Below are 14,067 nucleotides of genomic sequence, written 5' to 3' on the forward strand. Positions count from 1 at the left end.
TACAAAATAATTATCAGTTATCTTCAAAAGTGTCAAGAAAAGTATCATGAAAGAATGTGACACTGTCACAGATTGGAGGAAACTAAAGAGACATCACTACTAAATGCAATATGGGATTGTGGATTGGATCCTGGACCTGAAAAAATACATGAGTAGAAACGCTGGTGAAATCTGAATAAATATCGGCCCATGAATTAATAATCTTGTATCCTAGTTCCCATAATCTAGTTCCCATAATTATACTATGGTCATGTGAGTTGTTAACATTAATTTCTACACTATTTTTTCTATTTCTCAGTAAGTCTAAATTCATTTCAAAAAAAAACTAAAAGTTTTTGCTCTAAATAAAAATTCTTGTGCCCCATGTCCAGACATTTTGATTTAGTTAATCTTGGGTGGGGATCAGACACCAGTATTTTTTTTTCAGTCTCCCCAGGTAATTCAAACATGTAGGAAAGGGATCGATGAGAGAATACATATGCTTCCCATGAGCCCTGACAGGTGGGGGTGGGAGAGGCCACAGGGTGGAGGCAAAAGAATGCCACAAGCTATGCAGCCCGCAGCACTGCCTTCTTGTGGGTGCACACCAACACACACAACCAACCACAGTCAAACACAACGGCCAAAGGATGTGGGGGTGGGTTGGAATGACTTGCCTTTATTCCTCTAGAACTGAGGCTGCTGTAGGGAAAGTTCAGGTCTAAAGACACTCCCTGGGCCTATGCACTGGTCCATGGCCCCTGCCCAGCTGCCTCTCTCCATCCTTGACAGCTTCCCTCTCCCCCTCGCTCTGCCCTCAATGTACACTGAAGGCTGCATGGAGATGGGGTTGCAGGTATTCTCAAAATCTACCAACAGGGAGAATGGAGGGTCAGCAATAAACCCTGCCTAGGTTTTTCAGTCCACAGGATCCAGGAGCAGAATGCTTCAGTGGCAGCAACCATTGAAGCAGCAGCATCTCCATTTTTGTTCTCACAGAGACCCAGAGCACACAAATGAAATGGTTATGCAACAACACGACAGTTTCAAAATAAAACTGTGGAGACAGATCGTGCCTATAGGAGTTCAGAAAAGGGAATGACAGGTAGTGACTATGGGAAGAATCTTGGTATAACCCACTGGGCATCTAACCAAATAATCAGTAATACCTTGATATTACTTTCATGTTGAAGACACTAGATAGATAGATAGGTGACCAATCATATGTAACAACACCAATAAACTTTGTTTTATTTTGCTTAAGAAATGTAGAAGCAGTGTCCAACAGTGCCTTTTAATTTGAACTTGATACTTCACAATTAGGGAGGACTCAACCTTTTCTAAAATGATTCCACATAAACAATCTCATTTAATCCTCAAGCCAACTCTGTGAAATCAGTGGGTATTTATCATTCCACTTTATAAATGAAGCAAATGAGGCCAAGATAAATAAAATTAAATCAGAGACTATTGAGCTTAATGAATCCAAAATATAATATAAATGACCTGATTTCTGGCCACATTTTTGTAATCTTGAAAGCATTTTACAGAAGAACTGAAATCAAGGTCAGATAGAACAATCTCTCTTAAAACAGACTTTTAACAATGGAAAAGATGAGCTTGAAAGGCAGGCAGGACAAAGCAAATAAAATGTCCTGATGCCATTTCTGGTTCTAATTTCAGAAGCATCTCCTATGGGTACAGAAACAGCACACTTTTTGTGTAAAACACAGATAAATTACAACCTGGGAGAGCCATGCCTGAGTCGGGATGATGGCAGCTCAGTTTACACAGGTTAGAGCATTTGCTAAATTTCTGTCAATTTTGAGAGTCCAAGATTTATCTCTGAATGCCCTGTAAAGATTTATCTCTACTTTGTGTTCATTTCTTTAATTTGGTGGCGGGGCGTAGGGGGGCAACTTTTAAAAAGCAAGAGATTTACACAAAAATCTGTGTTTCTGGCTTCTTTGAAAGCTAGATCATCTGCCAATAGTGGGTCCAAATTCCTGTCTGGCACCGTCTGTTGGAGCTGAGGGGCTGCAGATTCTGCTGAACAGGTCCCAAGCTCTCCCAGTCTCTCCAGTCCCTGCTGACCCCTAGGATCTCCCAGATCAGCTTCCCTCATTTACCTGCCTGACTCCTGAGCTCAAATCAACATAAAAGCAATGGTCCAGGAAGGTAGTAATGGACAGCCCTGACGGTATATGAAGGTTAGTAAGTCAGGTCACACTGTGTTCAAATAATGGGGACCCTGGTCAGGCATTGATTCTGGGGATCAGGAAGCTAAATGACCCAAATCCACTGTTATTCCCACCAAGTGATGAGGAAGGAAAGGAACTGAGCAGGGGTGAGGCAATGAGGAAGGGGGCTGGGTCCCTGTTAAGTTCGTGCTTCCTTAAGTCCCAGCCCCCTGCAGCGCTGGGCAGAGCGCTGCCCCAGAAAGATCTGTGGGATGGAGACAAGAATGACCATCTCCGAGACGCGTGCATTCGTTTTACCAATTGCCTGTGAGGGCCGAGAGGTACAAGAGCGGCAAATTGAGGCAAAGGGCGCTGAGGGCATCTCAGAGGGTATTTGAGAACTCGAACTCAGAAGTTGTGCTAAGAAACCCGAGAATCACCATATGAGTAGTAAATGCTGCTTGCTATTCTGGGAAAAAGAAAATTCAAAGTAGTTGTATCTTAAGTGCAAAACATGAGGAATTGGCAGTATCTACCTGGAGTGCCCTGTTGCAGGGTGGGAACCAGGGAACTAGGACTAGGGTCTTGAGTGAGCTCAGAAGGTAAAAGAGCTGGATCCAAAAGGAGGCACCTGCTGCAGGCAAGCAGAGGGGAGAGCCACGCCTGTGCTTCGCACCTGTCATCTCTGTTCTAATCATCCCACCTCTAGCATGGTTTTTTTTTTTTTTTTCCATTGTCTTTCATGAAACTTTTGTTTTAGTCTGATTTCTCTACTTCCACCCCCTAGGGTCAGGACGGGGCAAACTCTGCCAGGTTGACCAGGCAAAGCACCACGAGGTCAGGCCATCAGGCCGAGACATCCCAAAGCACACACTGCAACCAGTTCCACTGGCCTCCAATTTCAGAAGAGGATTGCTGCCTAGATAGACCCTTGTATCCCTGTCACTGAAACATGTTGGGACTTCTGAGGAGACAGGTAGAGAAGGGATTAGTCAGGAAAGGGAGGGAGCCTAATCCAGGTGTAGAACTGACCCCCAGGAAAGGCTCATGGGGGGCAAGTCAGTTTCTTGGGGTCCATCTAGCCTGACCTGGCATCAGTACTTGATGCGGTGTTCCAGGTTGGGGGTTCTATCCCTCACAGGAGGGGCAGCAGGACATTCTAACCACTGGTTCTCACACTTGAACGTGCACAGGAATCAGCTGGGAGCTGTGGATCTTCAGATTATCATTTGGAAACTCTGGAGTAGATTCTGCACCAGTGACGAACTCCCAGATGATGTTGATAATGCCAGTCCACAGACCATACTTCGAGTAGCAAAGCCCCCAGCCAGCAGCTCTCAACCTTGGTTTCATTTTGGAATCACCAGGGAAGCTGTTAAAAAAAATCTTGCCGCCCAGGCCTCATCCCAGAACCAATCAGATCAGAATCGCGTGGGCTGGGACCCAGGCACTAGGTCCCAGGTAATCATGACGTGTGGCGAAGACAAAGAACCATTGCTATAGGCAATGGATGTGGTCACAGCAGGAGCCTTCCTATTCCAGGGGGTTCACTGGGCCTAAAGCAACTTGTGGGTGAGGTCAGCCAAGGAGGTGACCGGAGGCCCAGTTAGAAGAACCTAGACTCGTGGGCCACACCCCTAGGCCTGGACGAACACAACTGGAGAAAGGGGTGCGAAGGATTGCTGGTGCCCAGAGTCAAGCATTACAGACACCAGTAACTAGCAAAACTAGACCCAGATTTCCCCAACCAGTGGACCAGGCTTGCTCAGTGTAGGTGACAGAACCATTAGACCTGGAGGTCCCGAGTATTTCAACTGAAGGGGGAAAAAAACCAAGAAAGGCAAAATAGGAAAGAAGTTTTCCACTGTTAACCAGTGAAATTCCTCAGTGACCTCTTAGAGTGACTAGCTCATCCCTTGGCTACTCCTGCTCCTTATTTATACGTTGGCCCAGTTACTCCACAATGTGACCCCTTCTGGGTCTCTAGCTACTGCATAGATTTGGAAAGTCATTACTGCAATTTCCAGTCCCCCCTTAACAATGCACACCACTAATGTGACAGCCTCCAGAATGCCATCATCAGCTACAGACCACAAGTCCTGGCAATGAGGCAGGAGGATCTAAGAACAGATTCCAAACCCTGAGTTGGGGTCCTCATACCATCAGGGCTGAGCAAAGCTCTAGAAACAGTGGCAGAGTTAGGGCACAGTCATAGAAGAAGCGAAAGGCCCAGGAGAGCAAAAGACACAAAAAGAGAAAAAGGATAGGAAGGAGATGAGAAGAAGGAAGCCGGGGTGGGGAATGGGGAGATGGAACCCAGGCCAATGCCTCCAGCGTCCTTTAGGGACTGTGCCTGGGTCAGGAGTGAGCCAGCCTTAGGCTAAGCCCAGATTCTAGGAAGGTCTGTGCTTTTAAAATGTATTTACGTTTACCATGTTTCAAAAATGATTTAAATGGCTTAAAGGAAATACATAATATGAAGTCAAATAAAATTCAACATGGATGTAGAGAAGAATTCATGATGTGGGAGGACCAGGAAGTAGAGGAGAAAAAATAAGGGCAAACTAGGGTTTAGCCCTGGCTGTGATGAATGAATATATGGGCCAGACCCCTCCACTTACAGTCAGAAAAGGCAGCTTCAACTTTTGCCTCCTTTGAGTCAGTATCTTGAGAATACTATGAAATGTCTTTAATATGCAAGAATTTTTTTTTGGCTTATGATGTAAGCCACTCATTTTTTTATGTATTCTTCAAAAAAATAAAATAAAATGTGTTTTTCCCAAAAAACAAAGACAAAGGGTTTAAGGTACAAACAATGCAGTTTCTGGGGAAAGAGCTCCTTTAGTTCCTGGGTGGTAAGCCCACCTGTCAGCAGTCAGAGTCTAATTAGTGCACAGCAGCAAGAGGGGGTAGGGCTTCTCTGGAATGCTGGGGGGAGGAGGGGGTATCACGGGGGCAGGGTGGTCTCATCCACGTACACAGGATGCTGGCAGTGGACACTGGCTGTGCACAGACCTGACCCCTTTCAGCCTCCACTTTAGAAGTACAATCTCCAGGACAGAAACTCTTAACATTTTGGGGTCATGAATACCTTTTGAAAATGTGATGAAAAATGCACATGTGCAGTATACCTACAAATCCTGGAGAGCAGGAGGTTCCAGGAGGTTCCCAGACCCACTTGAATTCATGATCTCAGCTTTAAAGAACTGCCACTCTACAGGTTTTCAACTGTTACAGGTTTCGTCCAGTAGAAAGCACACTGTCTGGTCACCCCTACTTGTTAATTAGGAGCCTCATGAAACTCCAGTGAATCCCCAGTGCTATGGACTGAATTGTGTCATCCCAAAACTCGTATAGTGATGCCCTAACCCCCAATGTGATGGTATTTGGAAATGGAGCCTTTGAGAGGTAATTAGAGTTAGATGAGGTGATGAGGGTGGGACTCCAATAATGGCATTAGTGCCCTTAGGAGAAAAGGACAAGAGACCAGAGATTGCTCCCTCTCTCCACCATGTGAAGACACAGCAAGAAGAAAGCCAGGAAGAGGGCCCTCACCAACATCAGAATTTGCTGGCACCCTGATCTTGGACTTCCCAGCCTCCAGACTCTGAGAAATAAATGTCTGTTGTTCAAGCCAACCGGTCTATGATATTTTATGAAGGCAGCCCAAGCAGACTAATACACCAGATACTTTCAATGCCAAACACCATCCACCTGGTCCACTGTAGACCATAACAGCAGCTGAGACACTGATCCCCTCATTTTTGCCTCCTCTACCACATGGCTCAGAGGCAAGGTTGGAGGATGCCCTCCAGAGCACTATCGGGCACACAGATCCAGCACTGAGGATACTGGCTGCACCCCCAAAGAAGGAATCTCAAACAGGAGAAGCAAAGGAGAAATGAAATGTCGGGGCTACCAGTCAGTCCTAGGAAAAGGAGAGGATTAAAATTGAAAATTCACAGGGAAAGCTGGTACAGAGATAGTGGTCTTTCTGACATGTTCCAATAAATCTGCCCATCGTAACACCCCCTCTGCACGCAGGGAGGAATCCATAAACACTGTCAACTCAAGGCTGCTCTTCTAAAGAAAATACACCAGGCTACAGGCCAGTGTTATTAAATGGCTCCAACCAGGCAAAGCTGCTTACCCTCAAATCAGTGTTTTTACACACCATCACTCTCCACCAAATAACAGATCTTTACAAATTCCTGCTCAAAGCCAATGCCTCCAGGTTGCCTTCCTGGCCTGGCTACTTGGTCTACCATTGCCATTCCTCACAGTCAGCACGCATCACACATGTGCCATTGCTCTGGGGGCCCTGCTAGGCTTTGCTTCTCAAGGGCAGGGCTGAGTCTTCCTTGGCTTTTGTGATCATTCCAGGAGACTGGATTCCAGGTTCTGCACTCAGAGGTGGCCCAGTAATTATTGTTGGCTGGCTGCTTTTCCTGAGAAAGCATAATCAGACCTTTGGATACCCATACACACACTGCCCACATCCCTGCCACTCTCCTCTCCTGTAAAAGGGACTTCTTCATAGCCCACTCACATTCTGGGCAGTTTACACATCCAGGGATGAGCAGCCCAGCCCAGGAGTGCCCAAAAGCGCAATTGGGGTTTTGGGCACATGGAGCCAAAGTAGAAGGAAATAAAGCAATTCCCTTATTGTGGCAGGAAGGGACTGTGCTTGGCCACCTCAAAGGTCCCTACCAGACCTAGGATCCTGTAAGTTTGGGAAAATGTTCTTTTGTGGTGCAGCAGACACTGCTGCTTGACCATTCAATGTCCATCTTGCCCTCCCTCCTCACAATCAGACATGCCAATCTTGTTCAAGGTAACAAGGTATCCAGCTAAAACACCTTCCTGGCTTCTCCTCAGTGAGGGGTGGCCAGCGAAACCTAAGAGGAATTCTGCTGGGGACCTCAGAGCAAAGCCTTGGCTTTTCAAGTACAGGTATCACCCTCTTCTGCTTTGCCCTCCCACTTTCTCCCTACCGGGGAGGCCGATGTTATACCTGAGGTAAAGCAGTCATCTTGCAGTCGTGCGGTAATGCCCAAGAAGATAAAGGTCTACCTGCTAAAGATGGCAGAATGAGAAGATGGGACAATCCTGGGTCCCCCGGCACTGTTCAACCACTATGCCAGTCCTAGATGGCCTCGATCTAGACTTCTTGGTTCATAAGTCGGCCCCCTTACATGTTTCAGTTGCTGTATTTTAAAGCCAAGTGACATATACGCTTGCAATCTTGAAACTTTTGTTTCTGGTTTGCTTTTGTTTTGTTTTGTTTTCTAAATTGGGCACAGGCAGTGGTTTCTCAAAAGGGCAATAAGAAAAAAAAAAAAAAAAATCTACCTACCAGGATATTTTTCTCTTGGTTGGAAAATACCAAAGAACAAACTTCTCCATGAAAATCATCTGTATTTCATGAAAAACCAATGAAGGGCTAACCAGTGTCCCAAATTGCCTGCTGTTTTGCAAATATGCAGCTCCATAGAGAAGCACCATCAGGTCACTCATTCAAACTTGTTAGCCTCTACAGCTAAGGATTTTTCTCTCTTTGGCATTCACCCCATTATCAGCAATGGGTTTTTTGGTGTGTTTGTTTAAAATAAAAATCATAACTTCCAGAGGGGATGAAGATTTGGACACAGGTTTCTAACATCTCCCTCTCAAAGTCCTACTGAAACTGCCACAATAATAACAAGGCGTTATGGATGTGGGTCCATTCACATGCCAGAACCTCTATGGACCTTCTGTTAGAATGCTAGCTGGCCCCCACAAAAGGCAGCCAGAGAAAACCAACTTAGAATTCTGCTTCCCAAGCAAGCAGACTGAGGGGAGGTTGCCTTGCTGAACTCTACTTACATCAACTACTTTGGAAGGTCAGTTCAGGCCCTGGGTCAGAAGGAGAGCCTGTGGCTTTAACGCGTTTGCTGCAGCTTACCAACAGCGCTCAAAGTTGCACTGCTGGGGAGGTCCAGGGGCCAGGTGGTGCCGCAGCAGATGGAAAGCCCTTTAGCACTACCCCCTGATGCTGTGGGCAGGGCCCCCAGGGGCTGTTCCACATCACGCTTACCATTCCTTCCCACTCTCTTCCTATTAATGAATTCTTAAGCTTATCACAGTCAGACCCAGAAACGCTATTTATATTAAAAAAGCAATGTAAATCATCTCAGTCACAGATGGCTGTTTCAGGTGATGGCAGGAATAGGGAATGGGCCGGCCCCTACATGCCTTGCCTCGTGACTTGAAGAATGTTAACACCTGCCACCGATCCCCACCCCCCTCAAAACCTACAAAGAATTTCAGTTCTGCAGAAGCAGGTGCTTGAAAAATCGAAGTGTGAACTCAGTCATGCAAATCAATACCAGGCCTTGAGCCTAAAAAGGTTCAGGTAGGAACTGAAAAAACTTTTCGGGTTTTTTCCCCCCCTAAATGTCATCACAATTAGGCCACATTAGGGTGAAGGTGGCCAAAAGGTACCAACTTCCAGCTATAAGATAAGTAAGTCCTGGGGATGTAATGTACAACATAGTGACTATAGTTAACAATACTGTATTGTGTATTGGAAAGTCTCTAAGACAGTAGATCTTAAAAGTTCTCATCACAAGGAAAAAAAATTGTAACTCTGTGCGATGATGAATGTTAACTAAGTTCACTGTGGTGATCATTTTGCAATATATACATATATAAAGTCATGTTGTATATCTGAAACTCACACGTTATATGTCAATTATATCTCAGTAAAACTAGAGAAATAAACAAGCAAAATAACTAGGTCACATTAGAGAAGATTTATTCTATTTACTAATTTTTTTCCTTCAGTTTAGAATTCAGCAAGCATTTCTTCCTATGCCTCCTTGAAATTACTGGAATAGAAAACTGGAGGGCAGGAACCTACTATCTCCTAAGCAGAGGCCATGTACCCAACATAGAGACAGACACTTCACTTACATCATGTCACTCATCCTCTATCACGGCCTTGTGAAACAACCTCAGAAAGGTACCCAGAGTAGGGAGTGCCAGAACCAGGTCATAAGCCCAGAATCATTCACTCATCCATTCACTTGGCAAATATTTCATTGGCTCCCTATGATGTGCTCACCACTGTTCTAGTAGCTTCCCAACAAGTATGCCTATGGAATACCCTGAGTGGAGGCTAGAGCACTTGGGCTGTGATCAGCCTCGTTCATTATTTCAATGCCCTGGGCAGATATCATCATTTTCTCTTAGTGCCATGTTGACAGAGCTGGGAAGCACTGAATAAATAACTTGTTGGTGGTGATAAGGGCTATGAAGTCAGTGCTGACTCCAAAATCACTGTTTTTTCTACCAACCCTCTGCCCCAGCGGTTGAGTGATCAGCAGACAACAGGACATTCAGAATCCACAGCAGAAATAGGAAAAGTAGGAATCAGAAAGCTGAAAACTCATCGTGTTCAATCCACTGAACCATCCACCTCTCAGCTGGGCCAAGCTTAATTGCAGTTTCCTCCTATAAGTCTGTATTTAAGTCAAAAGGAAACACTGGGTTCCTCTGATTTAAAACCACCTCATGTATACAATGGAGAGAAGACAGCCTCTTCAATAAGTGGTGCTGGGAAAACTGGACAGCCACATGTAAAAGAATGAAATTAGAACACTCCCTAACACCGTACACAAAAATAAACTCAAAATGGATTAGAGACCTAAATGTAAGGCCAGACACTATAAAACTCTTAGAGGAAAACATAGGCAGAACACTCTACGGCATAAATCACAGCAAGATCCTTTTTGACCCACCTCCTAGAGAAATGGAAATAAAAACAAAAATAAACAAATGGGACCTAAGGAAACCTAAAAGCTTTTGCACAGCAAAGGAAACCATAAACAAGACGAAAAGACAACCCTCAGAATGGGAGAAAATATTTGCAAATGAAGCAACTGACAAAGGATTAATCTACAAAATTTACAAGCAGCTCATGCAGCTCAATAACAAAAAAACAAACAACCCAATCCAAAAATGGGCAGAAGACCTAAATAGACATTTCTCCAAAGCTATACAGATTGCCAACAAACACATGAAAGAATGCTCAACATCACTAATCATTAGAGAAATGCAAATCAAAACCACAACAAGGTATCACCTCACACCAGTCAGAATGGCCATCATCAAAAAATCTACAAACAATAAATGCTGGAGAGGGTGTGGAGAAAAGGGAACCCTCTTGCACTGTTGGTGGGAATGTAAATTGATACAGCCACTATGGAGAACAGTATGGAGGGTCCTTAAAAAACTAAAACTAGGACTACCATATGACCCAGCAATCCCACTACTGGGCATATACCCTGAGAAAACCATAATTCAAAAAGAGTCATGTGCCAAAATGTTCATTGCAGCTCTATTTACAATAGCCCAGAGATGGAAACAACCTAAGTGTCCATCATCGGATGAATGGATAAAGAAGATGTGGCACATATATACAATGGAATATTACTCAGCCATAAAAAGAAACGAAATTGAGTTATTTGTAGTGAGGTGGATGGACTTAGAGTCTGTCATACTGAGTGAAGTAAGTCAGAAAGAGAAAAACAAATACCACATGCTAACACATATATATGGAATCTAAAAAAAATGGTTCTGAAGAACCTAGGGGCAGGACAGGAATAAAGATGCAGATGTAGAGAATGGACTTGAGGACACAGGGAGGGGGAAGGGTAAGCTGGGACGAAGTGAGAGAGTGGCATGGACATATATACACTACCAAATGTAAAACAGATAGCTAGTGGGAAGCAGCCGCATAGCACAGGGAGATCAGCTCGGTGCTTTGTGACCACCTAGAGGGGTGGGATATGGAGGGTGGGAGGGAGATGCAAGAGGGAGGAGATATGGGGATATATGTATATGTATAGCTGATTCACTTTGTTATAAAGCAGAAATTAACACACCATTGTAAAGCAACTATACTCCAATTAAGATGTTAAAAAAAACAAAATAAAATAAAACCACCTCATGTTCCTAATATGTAAACACAGCTGAAACACCAAATGGTTTTTTGGCTGCTACTTCTCTGCCTCCCTTTCTCATCAAACACAAAAATGTATGTGTATGTTAAGATTGCCAGGGTCACTGGGCACCTTCAGTTAGAGCACGATGCCCTGGAACACAAGGGGGTCAGGTTAGTCTCCATCTAGGTTTGGTCTTGACCGCCTCGGCCTCCCCAACCCACAGCCCCAGGCCTTCCAGCTGCTCCCAAATGTAGGTCATGGGCTGCAGGAGAGTCCTGGAAAGAAAACTTGCAAATCCAGAGCAGAACCAGAAAAACAACTCCTGGCAGTGCCTCAGAAATGAATACTATCTCAGGGTAGGAAGTTCAAAGTCATAGCTACAAAGATCGGCTTCAGGTTCTGTGATTACAAAACAATACAGTATGTCCCCCACTCAATCCCACCCTCCTTTCCAAAGGACAATGTCCAGTTCCTAAGCCATTTGTAAATGGAAGTGGGCAGAGGTTGGGGCGGGGGGCGCATGGAGGGACAGCCTATACACACACACATATGTTTGAGGCTCTTGTGGACCAACCTGGCTTCTTGTTGGATTACAAAAGGGAGCTTGGCCGTGACTAATTTCAAAACACAAAGTTAAAGTCAAAAGCTGCCACAGGTAACCCCAGCTTATGAATCCACGTTCCAAAAGTTTGCAACAGCAGGATGTTGATGGTGGGGTAGGCTGTGCGTGGTGGGCGGACGGCAGAGAATGTATGGAGACTCTGTACATTCTGCTCAGTTTTGCCGGGAACCTAAAGCTGTTCTAAAAAATTAAGGCTAAAAGATAAAAATAAAATAAAATAAATAAATAAAACAAAAAATTAAGGCTATTTTTAAAAAATTTGTAACACAAGTGCTTCAAGCTCACAAGACATATAGTTATTGAAATAACATGATTGAAAGTAATCGGTTCCCCCCCCTACACTGTTGGTGGGAATGTAAGTTGCTGCAGCCACTATGGAAAACAGTGTGGAGAATCCTCAGAAAACTAAACATAGAATTACCATATGATCCAGCAATCCTACTCCTGGGCATATACTCAGACAAAACTATAATTCAAAAAGGTACATGCATCCCTGTGTTCATAGCAGCACTATTCACTATTCACATTTAGAAAACAACCTAAATGTCCATCAATAGATGAATGGATAAAGAAGATGTAGTACATATATACAATGGAATACTACTCTGTCATAAAAAAGAACAGGATAATGCCATTTGCAGCAACATGGATGCAACTAGAGATTATCATACTACGTGAAGTAAGTCAGAAAGAGAAAGACAAATACCAAATATGATATCACTTACATGTGGAATCTAAAATACAACACAAATGAACCTATCTATGAGACAGAAACAGACTCACAGAGGTAGAAAATAGACTTGCGGTTGCCAAGGGGGAGTGGGTGGAGGAGGGAAGGCCTGGGAGTTTGGGATTAGCAGATGTAGACTATTTTATATAGGATGGGTAAACAACAAGGTCCTACCTTTATAGCACAGGGAACTATATTCAATATCCTATGATAAACCATAAAGGAAAAGAATATATATATTAAAAAAAAGTAATCGGTTCCCAGTCAGCCAAGAGACCAACTTAACCCATACTGTAGCTGAACTGTGCTGGGTGAATTCTCAACTCGGTGTCACCTCACAGGAGTCTGTTCTGCTCTGGGCTGAGAAGGGCTGCCCGCTTCTCCCTGTGCAGTCAGTCGGAAAGCAGAGTTCTCCTTATTCTCCACCCCCTTGTTTCCTGGGCCCAACTTCAGTCCTGGGGTCAGAGTTCTCCTCCCATTCTTGTTCCTCATCTCCCCAGGAGGGTTGAGGGCCATGAAAGCAACATCCTGGATACAGGGAAACAGAGAGCAAAGGTAGAATCGAGCCCCATAATTCAGGGGGCACGGGGAGGACTGGAGGGTGCCCTCCAGAGTCCCCTCTCTAGGTCCTGAAACCCAGGCACTGCTTGGAGCTGCACATTTTCTTCGAAGAGGCATCATTTACTTTAGTGTTCCTTCCACTGGAAAGCCCTCGGGCTCATATTCTTATTACAAAACCATTTGTCCTCACCTGCCCCTATTATTATGTCATTAAAAATGGGGTCAATTTTTTTTTTCTATTTTCCTAACATGTGAATACCGTTGATGTCTCCGTGATCAAACTTATCTTTGGCAACCACTGGATCCACTTGATACTTTCTCGGTGGGAAGTCAGCAGAAATATAGAAAGGAAAATGCTCAAGACTTCTAGGCATTTGCTAAATCCCAAGTGTCTTATACAGATTTAATGAATCCAGAGACCCTCCTTTTGCATGCCCCAAAGCCTGAGACTCCTAAATGACACATGCACAAAGGGACCCAGGCACGAACTACTCCTCGCTCACGAGAAGGACATCAGGAATAGGTGGATTCAGCGTGGAGAGAAGAATGAAGAAAGGACCTTCATAACACTGCACGGGCACGGGGACAGTCTCCAAGGCCAATTTTGAGGACTGATTTTACAAAAACAAAAGGAAAGAAAGAGGCACTATTGTACATATTATCTACCAAGCATATTTACTCCCAGCACCTGCCCTTCTGCAGTTTCTGCTCTTGCCTGGCAACAAGGCCTGCACTCCCTGGGCACAAAGCCAGAGAGCATGCCCACAGGTCCAGACCCTCGGGGGACCTCTGCGGCTCCAGGACACGGTCCCGCCCTGAGCTAACACCACACAGTGCTTGGCAGGCAGCTGAAGAGCATACTCAGCCCTTCTTTATCTTGACCACTCCATAGCAACCCTCCCCTCTTTGGATCCTGGATTTTCCTGGATTTTCTCCACTTTCTCTGCTGATTCCTTCTGAGTTCCATCTGCAGATTTCTCTTCCCCTGCTAACGCCTCAAGTGTCCCC

At 44.7% G+C, this 14,067-nt stretch overlaps 1 protein-coding gene across 5 annotated transcripts in view; it reads right to left on the bottom strand.

The window, feature by feature from the left end:
• Positions 1 to 14,067, bottom strand: part of CREB3L2 (cAMP responsive element binding protein 3 like 2) — a 117,588-nt gene that overhangs the window by 92,307 nt on the left and 11,214 nt on the right. For 2 of the 5 annotated variants that reach the window (XM_029232943.1, XM_029232939.1), the window contains exon 1: positions 7,174 to 8,033. The exons of 2 other annotated variants lie outside the window; for them this stretch is intronic. In XM_029232943.1, the coding sequence (XP_029088776.1) occupies positions 7,174 to 7,191 (18 nt within the window). In that variant the 5' untranslated portion in view covers positions 7,192 to 8,033. Of the gene's footprint in view, positions 1 to 7,173; positions 8,034 to 14,067 lie in introns of those variants that run through there. One more of the 5 variants, XM_029232944.1, reaches the window with a different exon arrangement.

The sequence above is a fragment of the Monodon monoceros genome, unplaced genomic scaffold, assembly GCF_005190385.1.
Source record: "Monodon monoceros isolate NGI ecotype Baffin Bay Population unplaced genomic scaffold, NGI_Narwhal_1 Super_Scaffold_2, whole genome shotgun sequence".
In the NCBI taxonomy this organism is placed as follows: domain Eukaryota; kingdom Metazoa; phylum Chordata; class Mammalia; order Artiodactyla; family Monodontidae; genus Monodon; species Monodon monoceros.